This window comes from Gracilinanus agilis, chromosome 2 (assembly GCF_016433145.1).
Source record: "Gracilinanus agilis isolate LMUSP501 chromosome 2, AgileGrace, whole genome shotgun sequence".
Classification (NCBI taxonomy): Eukaryota; Metazoa; Chordata; class Mammalia; order Didelphimorphia; family Didelphidae; genus Gracilinanus; species Gracilinanus agilis.
Genome location: NC_058131.1, coordinates 618327821 through 618346757, shown reverse-complemented (window position 1 = coordinate 618346757; position 18937 = coordinate 618327821). Strand labels below are relative to the sequence as shown.

The following is an 18937-nucleotide window of genomic DNA, read 5'->3' as shown; positions in this document are numbered from 1 at the left end:
CTAGGATAGAAATACAGGAAAGTTGTGACTCCAGTGGGGAGATTCTTCTGTCTTTTTAGTAGGCAGGGGCTACATCTTCAATCTTTTTGAATCTTTGCATAAAGAAAAATAAAATAATATGATCTAGTGGGAAAAGATTGAGTAGGAAGTTTAGAGACCTGAATTTCATCCTGTCTCAATGTTGACAATCTGTATAACCTTAGATGAATCATTTCTTCTCTCTGTGGGCCCCAGTTTCCTGCTCTGAACAATAAGACTAGATGATTGTCAAGGCATATTCCAGATCCAACAGCCTTTGGCTCTCCAACTAGCAAAGGACCATATACATAGTGGAGGTTCAATGTTTGATTTATTAATTAATTGGTAATGCAGAAGCCCTCTTAGATGGATATCGCTAGTTACACTGGTAGTGGGGGGTTAGGAGGGAGTGCTACTCTGGTTGGGGTTACTCAGTCCTTCCTTTCTAAGATGACATGACTAATGTGGCTTCTTTACAAAGTCAGTTTCTGAGTATTTTTTGATCTTTATTGGAGGAGAGAGAAGAAAGTTCACTAGAATTCTCTGATAAACAGCATGAACTCCTATCTTCTGAGAGTATTTCTCTACAGGCTAATCAAACAACTTCTCCCTACCATTGACAATGTTTCTATGATGTCTGATATAATATAGTACCTGGACTTGGATTCTGGAAGAAACAGGTTCAAATCTTAGTAGATTTATTATTATATTATTATTATATAATACTTATTAGATCTAACCATAGGCAAGTCATTTAACTACTCTACGGATAAAGTAGCTTAGAATTTTAATTATTGGATAGTGATCTATGTTGTTGAAGGCAGTTGTCACTGGGATTGTCTGCTACACTGAATTTGGATCCTTGACAAGCTTGCCTGAAAAGTAGACCTGACAAATCCATTTTAGTTTTTGCCTTCCTTTCCAGGTCATCATTCAGGTGCTGGAAGGTGATTTCCCAAGTATTTATATAGACTCTATTCTTTGGTGCAGAGGGAAAGAAAAGTCACAGAACATTCTCCTTGTACCAGCTGGGGGCAATCCAGGACCACAAATGAGAGTACAGAGGAGAGAGCACTGCAAAGATCATTTATAATGTTTCTAGTCGAGCTGGCATCAATGCCTCTTAGAATAGCAGATCCAGGCAGCCAAAAGCCATGGCAACCACACCACACAGCAGACACATCTTTGAAAAGGCAGCTAGCTAACTTTTAATGTCATTCTTAGTTTGCACATCAACACAATGTCCAGGGTCAGATGTCCATAGACCTGTGGGATCTAATATGATTGGGCTGCATACTAGCTCCACAGAGGAGGAATGGTCAGAAAATTCCAGTAAAGGCATCTCTTTTATGAGGGATGCCAGTAATTCCAGTATTGTTGTATCCTCAGCATGACTGTTCACATGATTGTCCATTGTGTCCCCCTAATACAACATTACCTGCATCATCCTATATGTTATGCCTTATATAATTAACTCTTGAGGACACTTGGAGGAGTTCAGAAGTCTTAACTCTATGGTGAGCATCTAGACCCATGATTGCCTAGAGCATTTACCCAGAATTAAAAGTTAAATTGATGATTAACCTCTAAATAAGTAAACAAGCAAATAAATATACACAGAGAGAGTCTAGAGCACTGGGCTTAGGGTCAGGAAGACCCAAGTAGAAATCTAGCCTCAGACATTTACCAGCTGTATAACCCTGAGCAAGTCACTTAATATCTATTTGGTTTAATCCATCGAAGAAGGAAATGGCAAACTTCAGTATTTTTGCCAAGAAAACCCTGTGGATATACTATTCACAGCATTGGGAATATTCAAACCTGACTAAAGGCTTGAACAACAACAATATGTAATATAAATGTATGTGTGTGTGTGTGTGTGTATTTGTGTGTGTGTGTGTATATATAAATATACACATATAAGTAAATGCTGACAATTGTATTTTAAAATATATCACTTCAGTTCCAAAAATCTTTATCAAATTCCTGATTCCTCTTTCTATGTTAAGCGCTGTCATTCATATAGAACAAATGTCCTAAGTGCATTCTGCCCTCCCATAATTAGACTTTCAGTGGGGAAATAAATTTTTAAAATTTCATATATGCCCTCAGGTTAAATTAAGTTCGGAGAAGATAAAGATAAGTAAGACCCATTTGGATGTAACATGAATTTATTATACACTTAGAAAAAGCCAAGCTATATGCAATAGATATTGAAGATTTCAAATATAAATCTATTTTTCTGTTCTTTGTTTATATAAATATCCATCTGTTGCTATTTTAAATTTCATAATAAAATTAAAAAGAAAGAAAAACAAAGTAGCAATAATAGTTAAATTAAAGACACATATTCAGGGAGTGTCATGATATTGGCAGAAAGGAAAGTCTGACCATAGTTTCATCCACAATGGGAGTTGGGACATCTGTCCCTCAGAGTACCCCACTTCCACATTTGTGTATATTATGGAGAAAGGCCCTTGGAAAAGGGTACTACAGCATCAGAATCCTGAGTGGGAAACTATATAGTATCTTTGGTCAAGAAAATACATGAGACAAGATTTTAGACAATAATTTCTGTGGGGAGAAAGTATCACTTTTGAGGAGAAACATTTGCACCCCCAAAAATGTACTATTACCTCCTTAATGTTGGTGACCTGGAGAAAAGTCTCATGTGTCCCCTCTTAGTTATAATTAGTTATAATTCTAGCCTTGATCATTTTGATAGAAAATATTAAAATGGAAATAATTATTATTTTTTTAGTCCAACAGAAAAGTCAGGGAGAAGAGAATCTTTGTCTGAGTCTATGCTGGTGTTGGCCAAAGACCACTCCTCTAATTCAGTGCTTCAATCCATCCCCCCTGCCTTTTTTTGTTTCTCTCTTCCTTACATTCATTTTTAGTTTGTCGTTTATCCTATCCCATATAAATTTAATCATTGTATCTCTGCTGCGCTCTGAATTTTTCCTGGCTGTAACTCCAACAGAGCAGAATAAAAGTAATAACAGAGCTATAGTGGTGATTCCAAAAACCCAAGCTGATAAGATTAGAAAGTAATCATCCTGATGGAAGAAAAGGAGTGGGGGTTTCAAACACAAACTTTTTTTTTTTTTTACAACTTAGTAGCAAAGCACTTCTCAAGGAAATTCCTGTAAGATGTATTGTGCTTTTTTGAAAACTGCTGGTATTTTAATCAAAGAACTTGATTAAAACTCTTAAGGAGAAATTGATAAAAGTTATTTAAAATTTCACCGAAATTGTTGCTACAAGTGCCACCTGTTTATCAACTTCTGTGTTGAATAATACTAGTTGTAATACAATCCCAGTACTACTTATCAATTGAAGTTTTGAACTTGTTTAAACTAAATTCATTTCATTTCATAGGTATCTTTCTGTCCGTCAGAATCAAATGTTTAACATTACCCCTCAAAGTCAAGTTATCAGCCATATGGCATTGAGATGGATATTGCCATTAAGTTGGACTTAATAAAAGATCTTCCATTGCTATAAATCCAGACTTGCTCTTCCAACTTGTAAGCAGTATTGTGTATTGATTCCAAGGCAGAAAAGCAGTAAGGGCTAGGCAGTGGGGGGTTAAGTGACTTGATCAGGATCACACATCTTGTAAATATTTGAGGTCAGATTTTAACCTGGGACCTCCTACCTCTAACCCTGGCTCTCAATTCAGTGGGTCACCTAGCTGTCCTCTAAATCCAGACTTTTAGTAGGACACTTTATATCCCCTTGTGTATTTGGTGCTCTTTGTTCTTCTTTCTACAGCCCTACTGTTCCCTGCATCTTCACTTAAAGGTCTCTGACAATCCATACACTTCTGGAAACATTGCCAGCCGTGACACAGCTCCAAGCATCATAGTGGCTTCAGGTAAGGGAGTGTTGGTATTCTTGATGTTGTGCAGAACACTTTAGAAGAAAGTATTTATCTCTGTTTGGTTTTTTGATTATCAAACTGGAAAATTGAAGAATCAAATTGTTTCATTTTAACTGAGAACATAATGCTGAATATCCCTACTTAGCTACATATTCTTTTTTTTTTATTAGCTACATATTCTTTAATTTGATCAGCTACACATTCTTACTCAGAATAGTGTGACTCTAGTGTACTACTAAATGAGGGTCATGCTACTCTTTTTTATAAAATTTCCCTCCTCTAAAGGGTGTTCTCTTTTAGGTAATATTGGTTCTGAGCTGTCTGACAATGATATCAGTATGTTTGTGTCTTCGGATGCTGGGAACACCTGGAGGCAGGTAGGTAACTCATGTCAGGTCCCTGTGGCACAAAGAATTATTTTTATTTCACTACAGCACTACTTCTGGGAGGTTATTCTGCAGTATTTGCATTTCCTTTTTGAAAGAGAACCTAAAACTACAAAATGATACATTAGGATTGGGCAGCAAGGAAGTAGAGGCAGCAAGAGGAAGAGAGGAGGAAAGGGGAGGGAGAAAAAAAGAGGGGGAGAGGGAGTGGGAGGAGAGAAAAGGGGGGGAGATAAAAAAGTAGAGAAAGACAGAGAGAGAGAGAGTAAGGATGATGTGAATTCATCAGTGAGAACATGAGTAACATTAGTTTAGATTTTACACTCTTGAACCTCTTAGTACATGTTTTTTTTTTCCCATAAATTACTTTCCTTCACCAAACACAGTACAGCAGGCCTGTAGTGCCTACTGTTTGGGGAGGTTGAGGCTGGTTAAACTCTTGAGTTTGGAAGCTCTGAGCTCAAATGAGGATAAAGCTGATCAGGTATCTGCAAAAAGGCTGGCAACAGAAAAGTGAGCTCCTAATAATGGAGGGCCAATAGACTACTTAAGGAGGAGTAAACTAGCACAGGTGGGAAAAAAGAACAGGTTAAAACTTCCACATGTCTTGAGATCAGGTCCATAAATGACAGCTGCATTCCACCTATATGAAATCAGAAGATTTGGTTTAAAAAATTAAAAAAGTAAAAAAGATTACTAAAAATTAAATAAATCCTGGTAGACAAGGATTATATTTGAAGTTCCTCAAGACCAGAGCTTGCCTTTCATGTTGATAATCCCAGGTACAAATAGGCACACTAAATACTTGTTGATTGATAATTATATGCACATCTAAACTTGGTAATACTGGCCTATGGACATGTATGTAGTGCCTGTATTTGAAGCCTTTCCAGTTTGGTGTAGCTTTGGGACAATAATCTTTAAGAATCCAGCTTTGCCACCTAAAACAAGAAATCAGAGTTGAGCTTCAGTAGGACTTAGAAAGCCAATAATAACTCTAATAATCCCAGTCAGTTTTATTTAGTATTCATTTCCTAACTTAGTTTGGTTTTTATTAAGAGCAAAATCTGTAAACGATAATGAAACAAAATTAAATCAGAATGAAATTTTCTCATAAAACAAAGTCGGAAGCCCAATGGCTTTGTTGTTCAGGAAGCTTTAAGCCTGAAGGGCCTGATTATAAGCCTCTCTCTGAGTTACCTCCATAAATTCCTTTTGCCTTAAAGACAGAACATTGTAAGAATTGCAGCATAAAGAAATAGCCATTATACAGGTGGTGTTCTGAGATGTTTAAATCTCATGTGCAGAAGACAGAGTAATAACCATCAGAGTGCATATGTCAGGAAAAGTAGAAATGGAATCGCTTTAAACCAATGTGTTTAGCTCAAATGCCTCCTGTCTGTCTTCTGCATGTAAATTAGGTATCCATTGCTTATAAAACAGGCACTTAATGAGGTTTAGCAATCATAACAAGATATGTGTCTAATGCGTGGTTGTTACACTTCAATAAATGTTTTAATAACCCACTGACGTTTAATTATCATACAATAACTAGCATCATAAATTGAAATCTAACATGCAGGTGAGTGCACTCAACAGTGAGAAAACTCTGCATTGCATTTCCTGCTGAGGGTGACCTGTTTTAGGCTTTCTCTGGCAGCTCCTGGATCCAGACCATTTTTCGGTGCTAAACTGTGCTACTACTTGGGGCTCAGTGGATAGAAAAGTACTTTAAAAAACAAGAAAGTAGTTAAACTTAGAGACTGATACATAGGTGTGTCTAAGAAAACAAGAGTGAGATTAATTAAGAAGTCCCTGGGAGGGAAGTTAGAGAAATAAATAAAAGGACATAGTGGTTCTTTGTCCATCCTTTCCTCCTAGTCCTTTCCTCCCACAGAAAAATGCTGACCAAGTGGAGGGTATGTTTCGGATCACGGTGCTACTTCATCTTCTAATACTTAGAATGTTCCCCAGGACTTATTAGGAAGATTGTCTAAGAGGACATGTATAAGGAAAATGTGTGTCTAAAGAATTTCCACAGTTTGAGGTTCTTTGGGCAGTATTTTGGGGAGGATAAGGTGGACCTATGACTTAGTGGTGAGGATTTATGTACCTTCAAGCTTAAAAGAAGTTTCTCTTTTATTTAGAGGGATGACACACAATACATGTTGAGAACAGAGATATGAACCCCACATCTCCTATTTCAAGTTGTGTAGCCCCTTGATTTGGCAGGACAACAGCATGCTTGTTTGGTTTTTTTCCCAACTTTTAAGGAGCAGAAGTGGTGAAAACACTAGACTCCAAGGCAAGAGACCAAAGATATAATCCTAGCTTCCCTACTAAGTAAGCTATCTGACCTTGAGCAAATCACATAACTACCTATTAGTCAGGATCCCAGGATTATAAGTTTAGAGATGGAAGGAATCTTAGAGGCTATTGAGGCTAACCTTTCACTTCACAGATGAGGAATTAAGGTACAGAGGTGTGAAATGACCTGTCTCTAATGGATGACCTTTTCCATGCTCTTACATGTACTCTCAGCCAACCCTGTTCCCACTTTAATTTTCAGATCTATGTTATCTTCCCCCATTGTAATATAAGTTCCTTAAGGGCAGGGACTATCTTATTTGCTTCTATTTAGATCTCTAGTTATTCTTACAGTGCCTGGCACATTAGTAAGCACATCATAAATTTTTCCCTCATTTATTCATTTTCAAACATCATATAGATCAGTGATTCCCAAAGTGGGCACCACTGCCCCCTGGTGGGTGCTGCAGCGATCCAAGGGAGCAGTGATGGCCATAGGTGCATTTATCTTTCCTATTAATTGCTCAAAATTTTTTTAAATTTAATTTCCAGGGGGCTAAGTAATATTTTTCTGGAAAGGGGGCAGTAGGCCAAAAAGTTTGGGAACCACTGATAGATCTGATAGATCGAGAGTAGCAGAGATGGGATTTGAATTTTGTTACCTGATTTTGAATCTAATTCTTCTTCCCCCATACTATATTGTGATCAGATTGGTGTCCTGGAAAATGAAAAACTTAGATAACAAACATATCAACCCTGTAATCCTTTCCAACTTAAGTAGTCCATTCTGTGACTTTTATATATTTTCTGAGATTTTGGGGTGGGAAGTAGAAGGGGGAGAATTATGTCTACAAAATCTTGCTGATTCATTGATTGGAACCTTCCCCAGCATTTTATTTTTGATAACTTGGTAAAATGGATATGTCAGCTTTTATATGTTGTTATTTTTTTCTAGATCTTTGAAGAAGAGCATAGTGTTCTGTACCTGGATCAAGGTGGGGTCTTGGTTGCTATGAAACACACATCTCTGCCGATCCGACATCTCTGGTAATGGTGCTGCCTGCTGTGACACAGTGGTGATCATTGTGAGCTACAAAACCCATCCCAGAGTCTTGCTATCAGCAGACAGATTGTGCCTGTGTTTGTAGGAAAATGCCAGAATCCATCAGAACATAATTTACACCCTCGCTCTATTAAAGTGAAACTGTTGAATGCAGTTTCACAAAAAAGAAAAAAAGAAAGTTCGCCCTTGGGGTAAAAGAAAAAAATGAATTATGGTTTTCAAAAATGACAATTCCTTTCCCACCCCCACAGAATTATGGGTGAGAGGGATATATCAGTGACGATCCCCAGATATGTTTTCTGAGCAGTTTAACTCATTATAGTTAATGTATTATAGTCAGTTTTCCCAGAAGAAACCTGTTAGAATTTTAACAATTCTCAGTCCCTTGTCTGTCTTATACAGGTCTCATCACCTGTTCTCTACATGTCACACCCAACTATAGGTTCTCAGTTTCTCTATCCCTCCTGGTTGGGCAGTGTTCCTGAACCCCTTGGTCTATAGTTTATACCCAGGAGCACATGTAAAACCTGCCTTTTGAGTTGTGCATATGTATAAGGGGCAGGTTTAAAGCCCATAGATTTCCCATGGTTTCCTACCTGCTTTTACAAAAGAGGATCTCAGCTGCTCTGCTTCTCTTGAAGTCATAATCCTGTTTTCAATACCACTATGAGTTGCTGTGGCAATGAATTATTTAAATGCTGCAAATGGAGCATCGTGATTTCAGTTGGGGAACAGAATACTGAAGTAGGAGCCCCACTGCGAAGCAAAGGATTGACTCTCAGGCACATATAGCAAGAGGAAAGGAAGACTGCAGGATATGTAGCGTGATGGTTGGTGAACCATAGGCTATGGGTGAAAGGATGTTAACCAGCCATTATTTTCTCTCCACTCTCCCAGGTTAGCCCTCAGATTATGTCCTTTGTATATAGTCATATAGTAAACAGAAAACTCCAAAGAGATGTTAAGATCTTTAGTGACATCTAAATGAAATTTAGATCATCAGGTCATTCATTCAATAACTATTTTATTAAGAACTTACTACATATAAGACTTGGTTTTGTGTATTGATGGAGATTCAAAGATGATTAAGACTAGAGACCTGTCCTCAAGGAGTTTACAATTTAACAGAGTTATCAAGGCACAGAAACACATAGAGAATATGATATAAAATGGAATATAACAATGGAATGCGAAATACCTCATGATGTGAAAATTCAGAAGAAGAAGAGTACATTTCTGAGTTTGGGGTACATTGGGGAAGGTCATTTGGAAATCAGAATCATATATATCACATGCATTCAATAAGTGTGAAATGAAAGAATAAATTTAAAAAAGAAAGAAAACATATAAGATATTTGATTTTATTTGAAAGCCAGCTCTAAAGTAGCCATCTCTGCCTACTGGGAAGCAAACACTATACATTTTCCTAACTGCTTATCATGCATACATTTGAGTTGTAGTGGGATTGTGAAAAAGGTCTCATTGAGATCTAAAATCTAATAAAAGTATTTCTGCCAGTATATTTTTTCTTTAGTATGTCATATTCCTTTTAAGCATTATTTCCTCTGCTTGAGACAGCTTCACATTGCCTGGGACTCCCTAGATAAGCAGCCCTATTGTGTCAACCTCTATAGATGAAATTAAACATAATTTGTGACCAAGTATCAGTTTGCTGATGTCACTTGGACTTTAAAAACTTCCTAACTTGCTCCTTCTTGTTTTTATTTGGGTGGATGGATTCCTTAATTAATTATCTTCATTGCCTATTTCTGTATTTCTTGCCACTAGGCTAAGTTTTGATGAAGGGAGATCTTGGAGTAAATACAGCTTCACTTCCATCCCTCTTTTTGTGGATGGAGTGCTGGGTGAACCTGGGGAAGAGACCCTGATTATGACGTGAGTATGATTTTGTAAAGTTATTATATTTTTATTGTCATCCTAGATAGATGCTTAGAGGGTTTTCTCCAAGTGTTGTGGGGGTTAAAGCTTCTAAGAGTGCTTGCTAAGGTTTCTCCTCTCCATCAATGAAGAGAAACTTGGTTTTATGTACAAAGTCAGTGGATATGACTAAGTTACAGAGTGAGCAGAGCCAATGTGCCCAGATAGAAGGTAGTCATTTCCCATTCTCATTTGTTCCTGATGATTAAAGAAGTATAATTTTAAGAATGAGGGAAGGCCAGCTGTGGAGCCAGGAAGACCTAGGTCTCAGTGTCACCTCGACATATACAAGCATTGTGGTCATGGACAAATCACCTAACCTTGCAATGCTCTGGGCAACTGTCTAAGAATTTGATTTATAGATGATTTATCATTTTGCACTGGTAGAAGTTTCTGTACAAGAAGCACTTAAGTGGTACACTGGACAGAACAGTAGATTTGGTGTCAGGAAGACTTAAGTTAAATCTAGCCTCAGATAATTACTAACTCACACTGGGCAAATCACTTAACCTATGTCTGCCTCAGCTTATTCAGCTATAAAATGGGAATAATAATAGCACCTACCTCAAAATGTGAAGACAAAATGAAATAATCCTGCAAAGTATTTCATAAACCTTAAAGCGTTATATAAATGTTAGTTATTATTATATCATGGTAGTCCTTAAGTTGAGGAAATTACACATCCAACTTCCTCATGTCTCACACTCCTAAAATGAAGATGCATGTCATCAAAAAACTTTTCTATCTGTCCAATAGATATTTATGCCTTTTTATTGAAATTATTATTTATTTAACCTACAACTTTGAACCATAACTGACCTATAGGTACTGAAACACATGTGAATGCATCTCATTTTGAATATAAGAAAATTAGTTTCTTAGTTAAATTGGATGCATATACACAATTAAATTAAAATGCATATACACACATACTATATATAAATACACACACACACATATATATATATATATATAGATAGATATAGATAGATACACACATACATACATATCTTTTCTTTTCCTTTCTTCTTTTTCTTTTCCTTTCTTTTCTTATTCTGGTCCCCATATACCTAACACAAACAGAAGGCATATTTGAAACAGTGGGGCCGTCTTTCTTTACTTAATGAATCACAATCAGTAATTTGAGAAATATATCATTAATGATTTGGATAAATCTAGTCTTTAAAAATATGTATTTAACTTTTCTAAATATAAAGATGCAATTTGTATCTATTAACATAAAACTGGGCAAAGGAAACAGTGAAATAACATATATATTGGCTTTTTAGCTAGGCAAAATGTTTCAATAGTGAAATGAGATTTATTTGAATCTGTCCCAGCATGTTTTCATTCTTTACCAAAAATATCATTAGTCAACATGTAAATAACTTTCTCTTATCGAAGGATAAGTGTAAAATTTTTCTTTGTTTTAAAGTTTGCCTTTTTCTATTTCTTGTATTTGCAAAATTTACAGAGCACACCAATTGAGAAAGCAAAACATCCACATTTTGTTGACACAGTATCAGCAATACTCAGCCTAAATCGTGACTCCTCTGAATGCCTTAAAATAAGGAAATGGCTCTGAAGGCAGGGAGCTCGTATTAGCTAATGACTCATAGACAGAACTGAAGGTTGGGCTTCAGCTGCATGAAGGCAGTATGGAGATTACAGTAGAGTAGCAACCAGGATCCAAGAATTGGTAGTCACTGACCCAATGGGAAGTAATACTTGTCAACATTCTAACCCACCTACACTCCCCATTGCTGTGCTCTGTAGAGTATTCGGACACTTCAGCCATCGTTCTGAATGGCAGCTGGTCAAAGTAGACTACAAGTCTATATTTGATAGGCGCTGTGCTGAGGAAGACTACAGACCGTGGCAACTTCACAGCCAGGTAAGTGGAAAGAGGACCAAAGTTGGAACTGTGCCTAATGTTGAGGGAAGATGTACCAGTTCACAGAGTCATCAGAGTTGTATATTCTTCCTGCCAGCTAGTGGTGAGGTGTACTTGGGGTTATCAAGACCATATTTCCTGTCTGGTGCTTCCATATGTGCTTTGTGTTCCACAGGAGTGAACAAACTAAGCTTTTATAGCTTGTTGTGAAGCCATTTCTGTTTTTATTATGCTTTGATATAATGAGAGAAAATTCAAATATGCTTGGCTTAGACTTACAACTCAAAATGAAATACCAGCTCAGCACCAAGTTCCAAACATAATTTATCTAGGCAAGTCATCGTGCTATGGGAGGGGGACTGGAGAAGGGAACTTTAGCTTCATCCAGCAAAGAAAAACAGGCATAAAATAATAATATTATCCTGGATGAGTGAAACAAAGAAGCACTTCTTTATTATCCTAATTCTCTTGTATTCTGCAATATCTTCCTACTCCTTCTAAGAAAATTTAGTTGCATGCAGTCCTGGCTTTGATTATTCTTCCCATACTACGTGATCCCTCTCTCCTCTGATCTCTCTAGGCAGAAAAAAGTTCTATATGTTCTACAAGAGACTAAAAATAATCCTTACTATAGAATCATTGCTGTATTTAGGAGTCAGCATGTAAATAATAATAACAGCCAGCATACGATACAAATGTTATATTTACATATAATGGCATTATAGATACTGATAAAATGAGTTTGCCCAAAGGAGGGAGAGAGAAGTAAATTGAGTCAAACTTTGCTTTTGAATTACCATCCTCTGAGAAGCTGGATTTGATAGCTTTGTTGAACTGATTTTCAAATATGATTGGGTCACAGTTGTGTTCATAGGCTAAAAGATGAAATAATGGTGGATTTCAATATGACCGGTTTATTTCCCTTTGGCATATATTGCCATTGAGTTGTTTTAGCTTTTTATTTGAATTTCCTTTTTAAGAATACCGCATACTGATCTCTCATTTCACAGAATGACATTAAATTATTGCCATAAGGTCATATGCTCAGAAGTGTCACTATGGGGCATGATGATGATTATACAGTGCTAAAACATGTCTCAATGAACCTCTGAGACCCAGTTTATTCATCTTTTAAATCATGATATAGATAATATCTTTGCTTTTATTACTTTCTAGGTATATTTAGGGATATTTTTGTTGCCCTAAGATGTCAAATTAGTGGAAATTTCCTTTAGAGATTGAATTCCTTTAGGAAATAAATTTACCTATATATTCAAATTGCACTTTTCAAAGTTCCAGTTGTAAAAAATATGTAATTGGCTCTAGCCCAGTAGAAACATACAATGTGAATTCAAACAATACAATTGCTTGAGGATTATTATTATTATTTGCAATAATCAGAACTTAGTGATATCAATTAAAAATTCTTAATTAAAAATCAATGCTACAAACTCTATAACTTAATTATATACAGAAATTTTAAAATGTCTGCTCAAGCTAGTCAGAGCTCTATTGTACTGTTATCAGAGGTAGGAAGCATGGTTATTTAGTATTTCTGTATTCCTTCATAGGGAGAAGCATGCATTATGGGAGCCAAGAGGATATACAAAAAGCGTAAATCAGAGAAGAAATGCATGCAGGGAAAATATGCAGGAGCCATGGCTTCTGAACCATGTGTTTGTACAGAAGCTGATTTTGATTGGTGAGCTTCCTATCTTCTTTTTAATTTGTTAGTGTGTTTATTTTAGCATCTGTATGAGTGAAGTAGAGGCATGTAATATTGTCAATTTACCAAATTTTCTGTCTGTGAGATGCACTAGCATTATTACAATGTTCAGGGGCATGTGAAATGAACTCAGAATTCCCCAGAATGCAGCTTGTTGAGGGAAGAATGTAGTATACAGTAAGATAATATCTTGGATTCAACTATCAATTTCACCATCACAAACACTAAAAGGAAGGTAGAGAGAGTACACGTAGTCTTGGAGTTAAGTTCTCCTTATCACTTTCTCCTTAGGATAAAATTTTCCATGGTTATATTATCATGAAGGAGAAGATGACTCTACTATCGCCTAAGAAATATTTTATATCTTGCTTTTCTTTTTCTTAGACAAACACCTAGATAAAAGTATCTACATTCATTTCCTCTACTTCCTTTCTTCTCACTTTTCATTCCCGTTAAGTATGACTGAAACTGCTATCTCCTAAGTTAATAGTGATCTTAATAGTGATCTCTTAGTTGATAGATATGGTGATGATCTTGTCTTCATCTTTTTCTCTTCTTCTCTGATTCACGACATGAGGGTCAACAGAATTGACCATTACTCTCCTCTTGGTTTCTCTAGTTTGGTTTCTAGTTCTTGGTTACTCTCTAGTTGGTTTTTTGTTGTTGTTTGTTTGTTTGTTTTGTAATACTACTCTTTCCTGGTTCTCTTTCTACATTTTTTCACTCTTTGTTATCAGTTTCATCATCCATATTATGTCTGTCTGTCTGTCTATCTATCTCTATCTACCTATCTATCTATCAATCTATATATTTATCCATATTATGTTTTCTAACTGTGAGTGTTCCCCAAGGTTATAAATGCTTCCTCTCTCTCTCTCTCTCTCTCTCTCTCTCTCTCTCTCTCTCTCCCCCCCACCTACTAAGGTTTCATTAATATCTCTATCCAGATGTCTCAGAGTTATGTATACTTCCATCTCTACACTCTCTCCTGGACCCCAGATTCATATATTAGTAAATTCCTATTGGCCATTTGAAACTAGTTGTCTTGGAGACATTCAAACACTATATATATCCAAAGCAGAACTAATTAGTACCAATATTAGACTAATACCTAACACATGTGGCTAGGAATTAGATGAGCTGGTTCTGGTTCTGGCACATATCTTTGTGATTTGAGGAAGTCATTTCTCCTTTCCTTGTCTTAATTTCCTCATCTGTAAAAATAATAGGTTAAGATAGCTCCAAGATCCCTTTCAGCTCCATATACTATAGTGCTATAGTTCATTTACGTCTTGATTACCCAATCCAATGGCTTTTTATAAGTTTTCATCCTCCTCAAATGCTCTGAAGAATTTTAGGTTATTCACCATACCTTTCATTTTTAAACCTTCTCTTCCTTGACTTGAATAACATTGTCCTTTCCTGATGAAATCTATATGTCAAGTCCTATACTACCTCATAAACTCTAGGCTTACATTTTTTTTATCCGCTAGATATCTCCACCAAAATCTCAACCAACATGTCTAAGACAAGAATTTGTCATCTCACTTTATCCCCACCTCAATCTATTTCTTGTGACCCTTCTGATTTCCTCATTTTTGTTAAGATCATACCAACATTTTCCTTGTTACCTAATCTTCAAACCTAGGGATCATTTTGGCCTTTTCTCTGCCGAACTCTTTCAGCCATCAGTAACTAAGTCAATTAGTTTCTACTTCTGAATTCTCTCTTCTGTTCTTTCCAGTTAACTACCTATTTAGTGAAACTACCCTATTTAGACTCTGAGCTTCTTTTAATGGACCTATTGTATTATGCCGGTTGTCTTCTAGGGGGTCCCTCTGTAAAGAGTCGTTTCCTATCTAAGCCACTGTGCTAATACAGATTATTATTATTAAAATACTACTTTGGTTATGTCACTTGATACCTGCTCACAAACCTTTTGTAGCTTCTTATTCTCTAAGTAAAGTCCAAACTGTTCATACTGCAATTCAAGGGCCTTCCTGATATGGCCTCAATCGACTTTTCTAGCCTTGGCTTCAACTACTTCTCTATAGGTACTCAGAGTACTTCAATGAAAATGAGCTAATCATTCTTTCCTTCCCACTTATTCTACAATATTTTTTTCTCTTCTTGCCTGTGTTCATATGGTTCCTTCCAAATATTTCTAACTCCTATTCATCCTTCAAGGCATAACTGGAATTGTCCTGTTTCCATTAAGCCTACCATGCTCTTCCTGGTTGGATTTGTTTATTTCTCATTGCATTTTGTTAGCATTTTGTTTTGGTCTTATTAATCTTTCATATTTTGACATTTATCATATCCATTGGAGTCTATGACTTTCCTTTCCTACCAGAAGGTAAACTCTGTAAAGTCTTTGTCTTATTTTTGTTTCTCTTACAAGGCTGAATTGTGTGCTTGACACATAGTAGATGTTCAAATACTTGCTGGGTGAGTTTGTATGAGGGTGTGTGGTTAGTTCATGTGTGTTCATGATGGACATATATGTGTGTAGCATGTTTTAAATGTATGTGTGGGAATGTAGTACATGTTCATGATATGTGGATATAGTGTATATAGTTCAGCCTCTGAGTTATAACCTCTTAGTAACACTCCTAAGTTGTGCTTATAGAGAGACTGTCAAAAGATAAAGGTGCTTTATTGGTCCCCATTCCTCACGAACCCCCCAGCAATGAGTTTTAATTTACTGGTCAACTAGTTGATAATAATTAGCCTAAGGCAAAAACATTTCCTGGAATAGCATAACATGATGAGTAGTAACAAAACATTTCCCCTAAACTTTGTACTTATCCCCCTTAAATAAAAACAATTTCATTGAGAAGATGAGGCAGAACACACATGATGGAAAGGCACATACTCTGTGAATACATGCGGCCAAGACTTTTCAGATCTCCAATACTACATGCATAGCCCTGCTGTCTTTTCTATTCCAATTGTATCATCTGACTAGTGGATGCTTAAATAACTCAGCTTTCCTCTCTGAGCTTGCTTTTCTCTGCAACTCATTTTTCACTTGCTAGGGGTAACTTTTCCTTGAATTGCAGAGATGATTCTCTGTGGAATTGTGGAGGTGATTTTTACTAGCTCCTTAGAATAGTGTGTATTATATTTGAAGAACTGGCAAGCTTTTTAAAGACCATAAATGTGGTTGATCCATTAGGCAGAGAATGGTTAGCATCCCTAAAATTCCATCAGATTAACAGGAAAAAAAAAACTTTCCTACTCCCTAAGGATCAATAAAGTATGCTTCTTTACACTTGATTTTTTTTTCTGGTACCTGCTTAGAGCCTGTAATTTAATCAAGTTGGCTTAAAGGCATGCTAGTAAAGTCTGTAGGGTGAATCATGACTAATCTGGGCTTCTTCATAAAATGAAGGTGCCAGGAAGAACACACCAATGGAAGAAGGGATGTGGGCAAGGTTGTAGGGACTGAGGGAGAAAACAGTTAAAGTATATACTATATTCTTCCCCCCAAACCAATGAGAAACTTGGATTCTTTACTGAAAGCATTTTTACCCTGCATGATGAAACTAGTGATTATTCACTTCTTACTTCCCATCCTTTTCAGACTTGGATAGGACTGAGGTTGTTCCCTGTCAGAGCCTAAAAAAAGACAGTTTTTGGTAGGCAATTGTAATTATTATAAGTTATTTCTATCTCTCTCCCTGTTGTTCCTTCTTCCCTCTATACTCCTATTCTTGTCTTTTCTCCCTCCCTCTGCTAGACTCTCTTCAGAGTGATGATTTGTGCATCAATTCCTGAGTTTGTCTGCAGCCTACCTTCCTTTTGTATTTGAGCCTAGTGAGATGAGAGTGAATCTATGGGTAGAGAAAAGGTAGAGTAGCTTTCTTCACAGTTATCTCAACTGAATGACTGAAAATATGTTTTGGAATGCTGAACTGAATGACTTCCTTGGATACCTTTCAATCCTCAGTCTTTGTTGTTCTGTGTTCTATTGTATTAAATGAAAGATAATCTCTCCCCTGATTGCACCTGGCACGACCTTGCCTGCCATTTCCTACCATTTGTAGAATAAGCCCTTGAAAGGAATACAGGAGCGCTTATAGTCAGTCATAAAAGCTCTAGGGTTCTTGGAAACAGTAAGTCTATTTTCAAGTCTTCTTGCCCATCCTGTTTGGAACCTGGTACTTGCTCCAGCTAGTCCTTGCAGACTTCCAAATGTCAGGTGCCTGGCAGTTGCTCCTCCAGCTGAGGTTGTACCTCCTTCTCCCTCAATCCCCATATCCCATTCCTCATAGTATTCCTGATTGAGCAGATTTCCTACTGTACCGATGAGCCAAATTACGCTAATGTGTAATGATTATACCTCTCTTGCACAGGCCAAATTGCAATCAACAATTTGTCGTCATCATCTCTGCCTGGGTCTCATCCTCTTAAAGCCAAGATGCATGTTCGATTTCAGGGCATCCTTTCCCGAGGTCTCAAAGACAACAGGGATTCTGGAACTTCCTTCCAGAGTAGTCTGGGAAAGTGTTGCCATTCCCATCAATGGGGTGTTTATATTAGGAAACCTGACAGGCAGATATCAGTGCTTAGCATAAGACTTTTCCTCAGGGGAGGGTTCCAAACCCTCCTGGAGCACTTTCAGTTTTCTCCTATGACTTTGAAACAAATGGTATGAACACAGATAGCTCTGGCTCAGTTCAACTATATTGATCCAGATGTCTTGGAAGAGCAGCTAGAAGATGTTGACTGTAATGTTTCTTTTGCCAGTCTCCCACTGAGATTATTGGACTGAACCACGCTTTCCATGGCAGAGGCTCAGATGCCTTTTAGGTGATTCCAGATCTTTTCTTTACTGCCTTGCAACTATAAGCAATTTGATTAACCTCAAGTCTTAGGAAAATGAGGGAATTGTTCCCTAAAATCTATGCCCATTTAAAATCTTACAGCTCTATTATTCTTTCAGTAGAACTGACAAGCCCATATCCTGAGTGTCCTACTGCCACCTTGGAAATTGTATACCTATAACAAGCTTGCCATTAATACTTAGTTCAATCGAGATTTAATTGTAGGCACTAAAGGATCATGGTAAGTAAGATAATTTGATTGCTCCTAAGCACACCAGAATTGCTTTGTGTGTAGCAGGAAAAACTTGGCTGGCATAAGAATAGTAGTATCCCTCTTCTAGTTCAGGTCTTTTGTCTTGAACAGGATTTTATTTCTTTGGAAGTACAAAAGTATATCTTATGAAATATCCTAGATTTTGTTAATATCATCAACTTCAAGAGATCCAAAAATATATTACAGGGTGTTCTAAGTTACATGCTTTATAGTCTCTGTTCCAGTAACCATTGTCAGGAACACATATTTGGGGAAAGAGTATGGTCTCAGCTAAACCTGTGATATCAATGATTATTCAGTGTATTCTGTTATGAGATCTCTAACAATTTCCTAAAGCAGGAATGGACACTTGTGTAGATATTTGGGACAGAAATGCTATGGACCTTCATTTCTTCTTGCCCAGGAGAAGAAGCATATCAATAGAGCACCAAAAACAAGAAAAACAACAACACACATAACACATACACTCACACATGGAGGGAAGAAACCTGCTGAATGCAGAACTTTGAAGCTTATTTATCTAGCTGAAACAATATCCCTCCTTTCTTCTTTCTTTCTTTGTTCCCTCCATACTCTTTTGACAAAATTGTGATAACCAATTATAAGGGATTGTATA

The 18937-nt window shown here is 36.8% G+C and overlaps 1 protein-coding gene across 4 annotated transcripts in view; it reads left to right on the top strand.

The window, feature by feature from the left end:
* SORCS1 (sortilin related VPS10 domain containing receptor 1) overlaps nucleotides 1–18937 on the top strand; it is a 746046-nt gene that overhangs the window by 608396 nt on the left and 118713 nt on the right. For all 4 annotated transcript variants that reach the window (XM_044665551.1, XM_044665550.1, XM_044665553.1 and 1 more), the window contains exons 11-16: nucleotides 3796–3898; nucleotides 4205–4281; nucleotides 7553–7644; nucleotides 9449–9556; nucleotides 11375–11492; nucleotides 13064–13194. In XM_044665551.1, the coding sequence (XP_044521486.1) occupies nucleotides 3796–3898; nucleotides 4205–4281; nucleotides 7553–7644; nucleotides 9449–9556; nucleotides 11375–11492; nucleotides 13064–13194 (629 nt within the window). The remainder of the gene's footprint in view (nucleotides 1–3795; nucleotides 3899–4204; nucleotides 4282–7552; nucleotides 7645–9448; nucleotides 9557–11374; nucleotides 11493–13063; nucleotides 13195–18937) is intronic.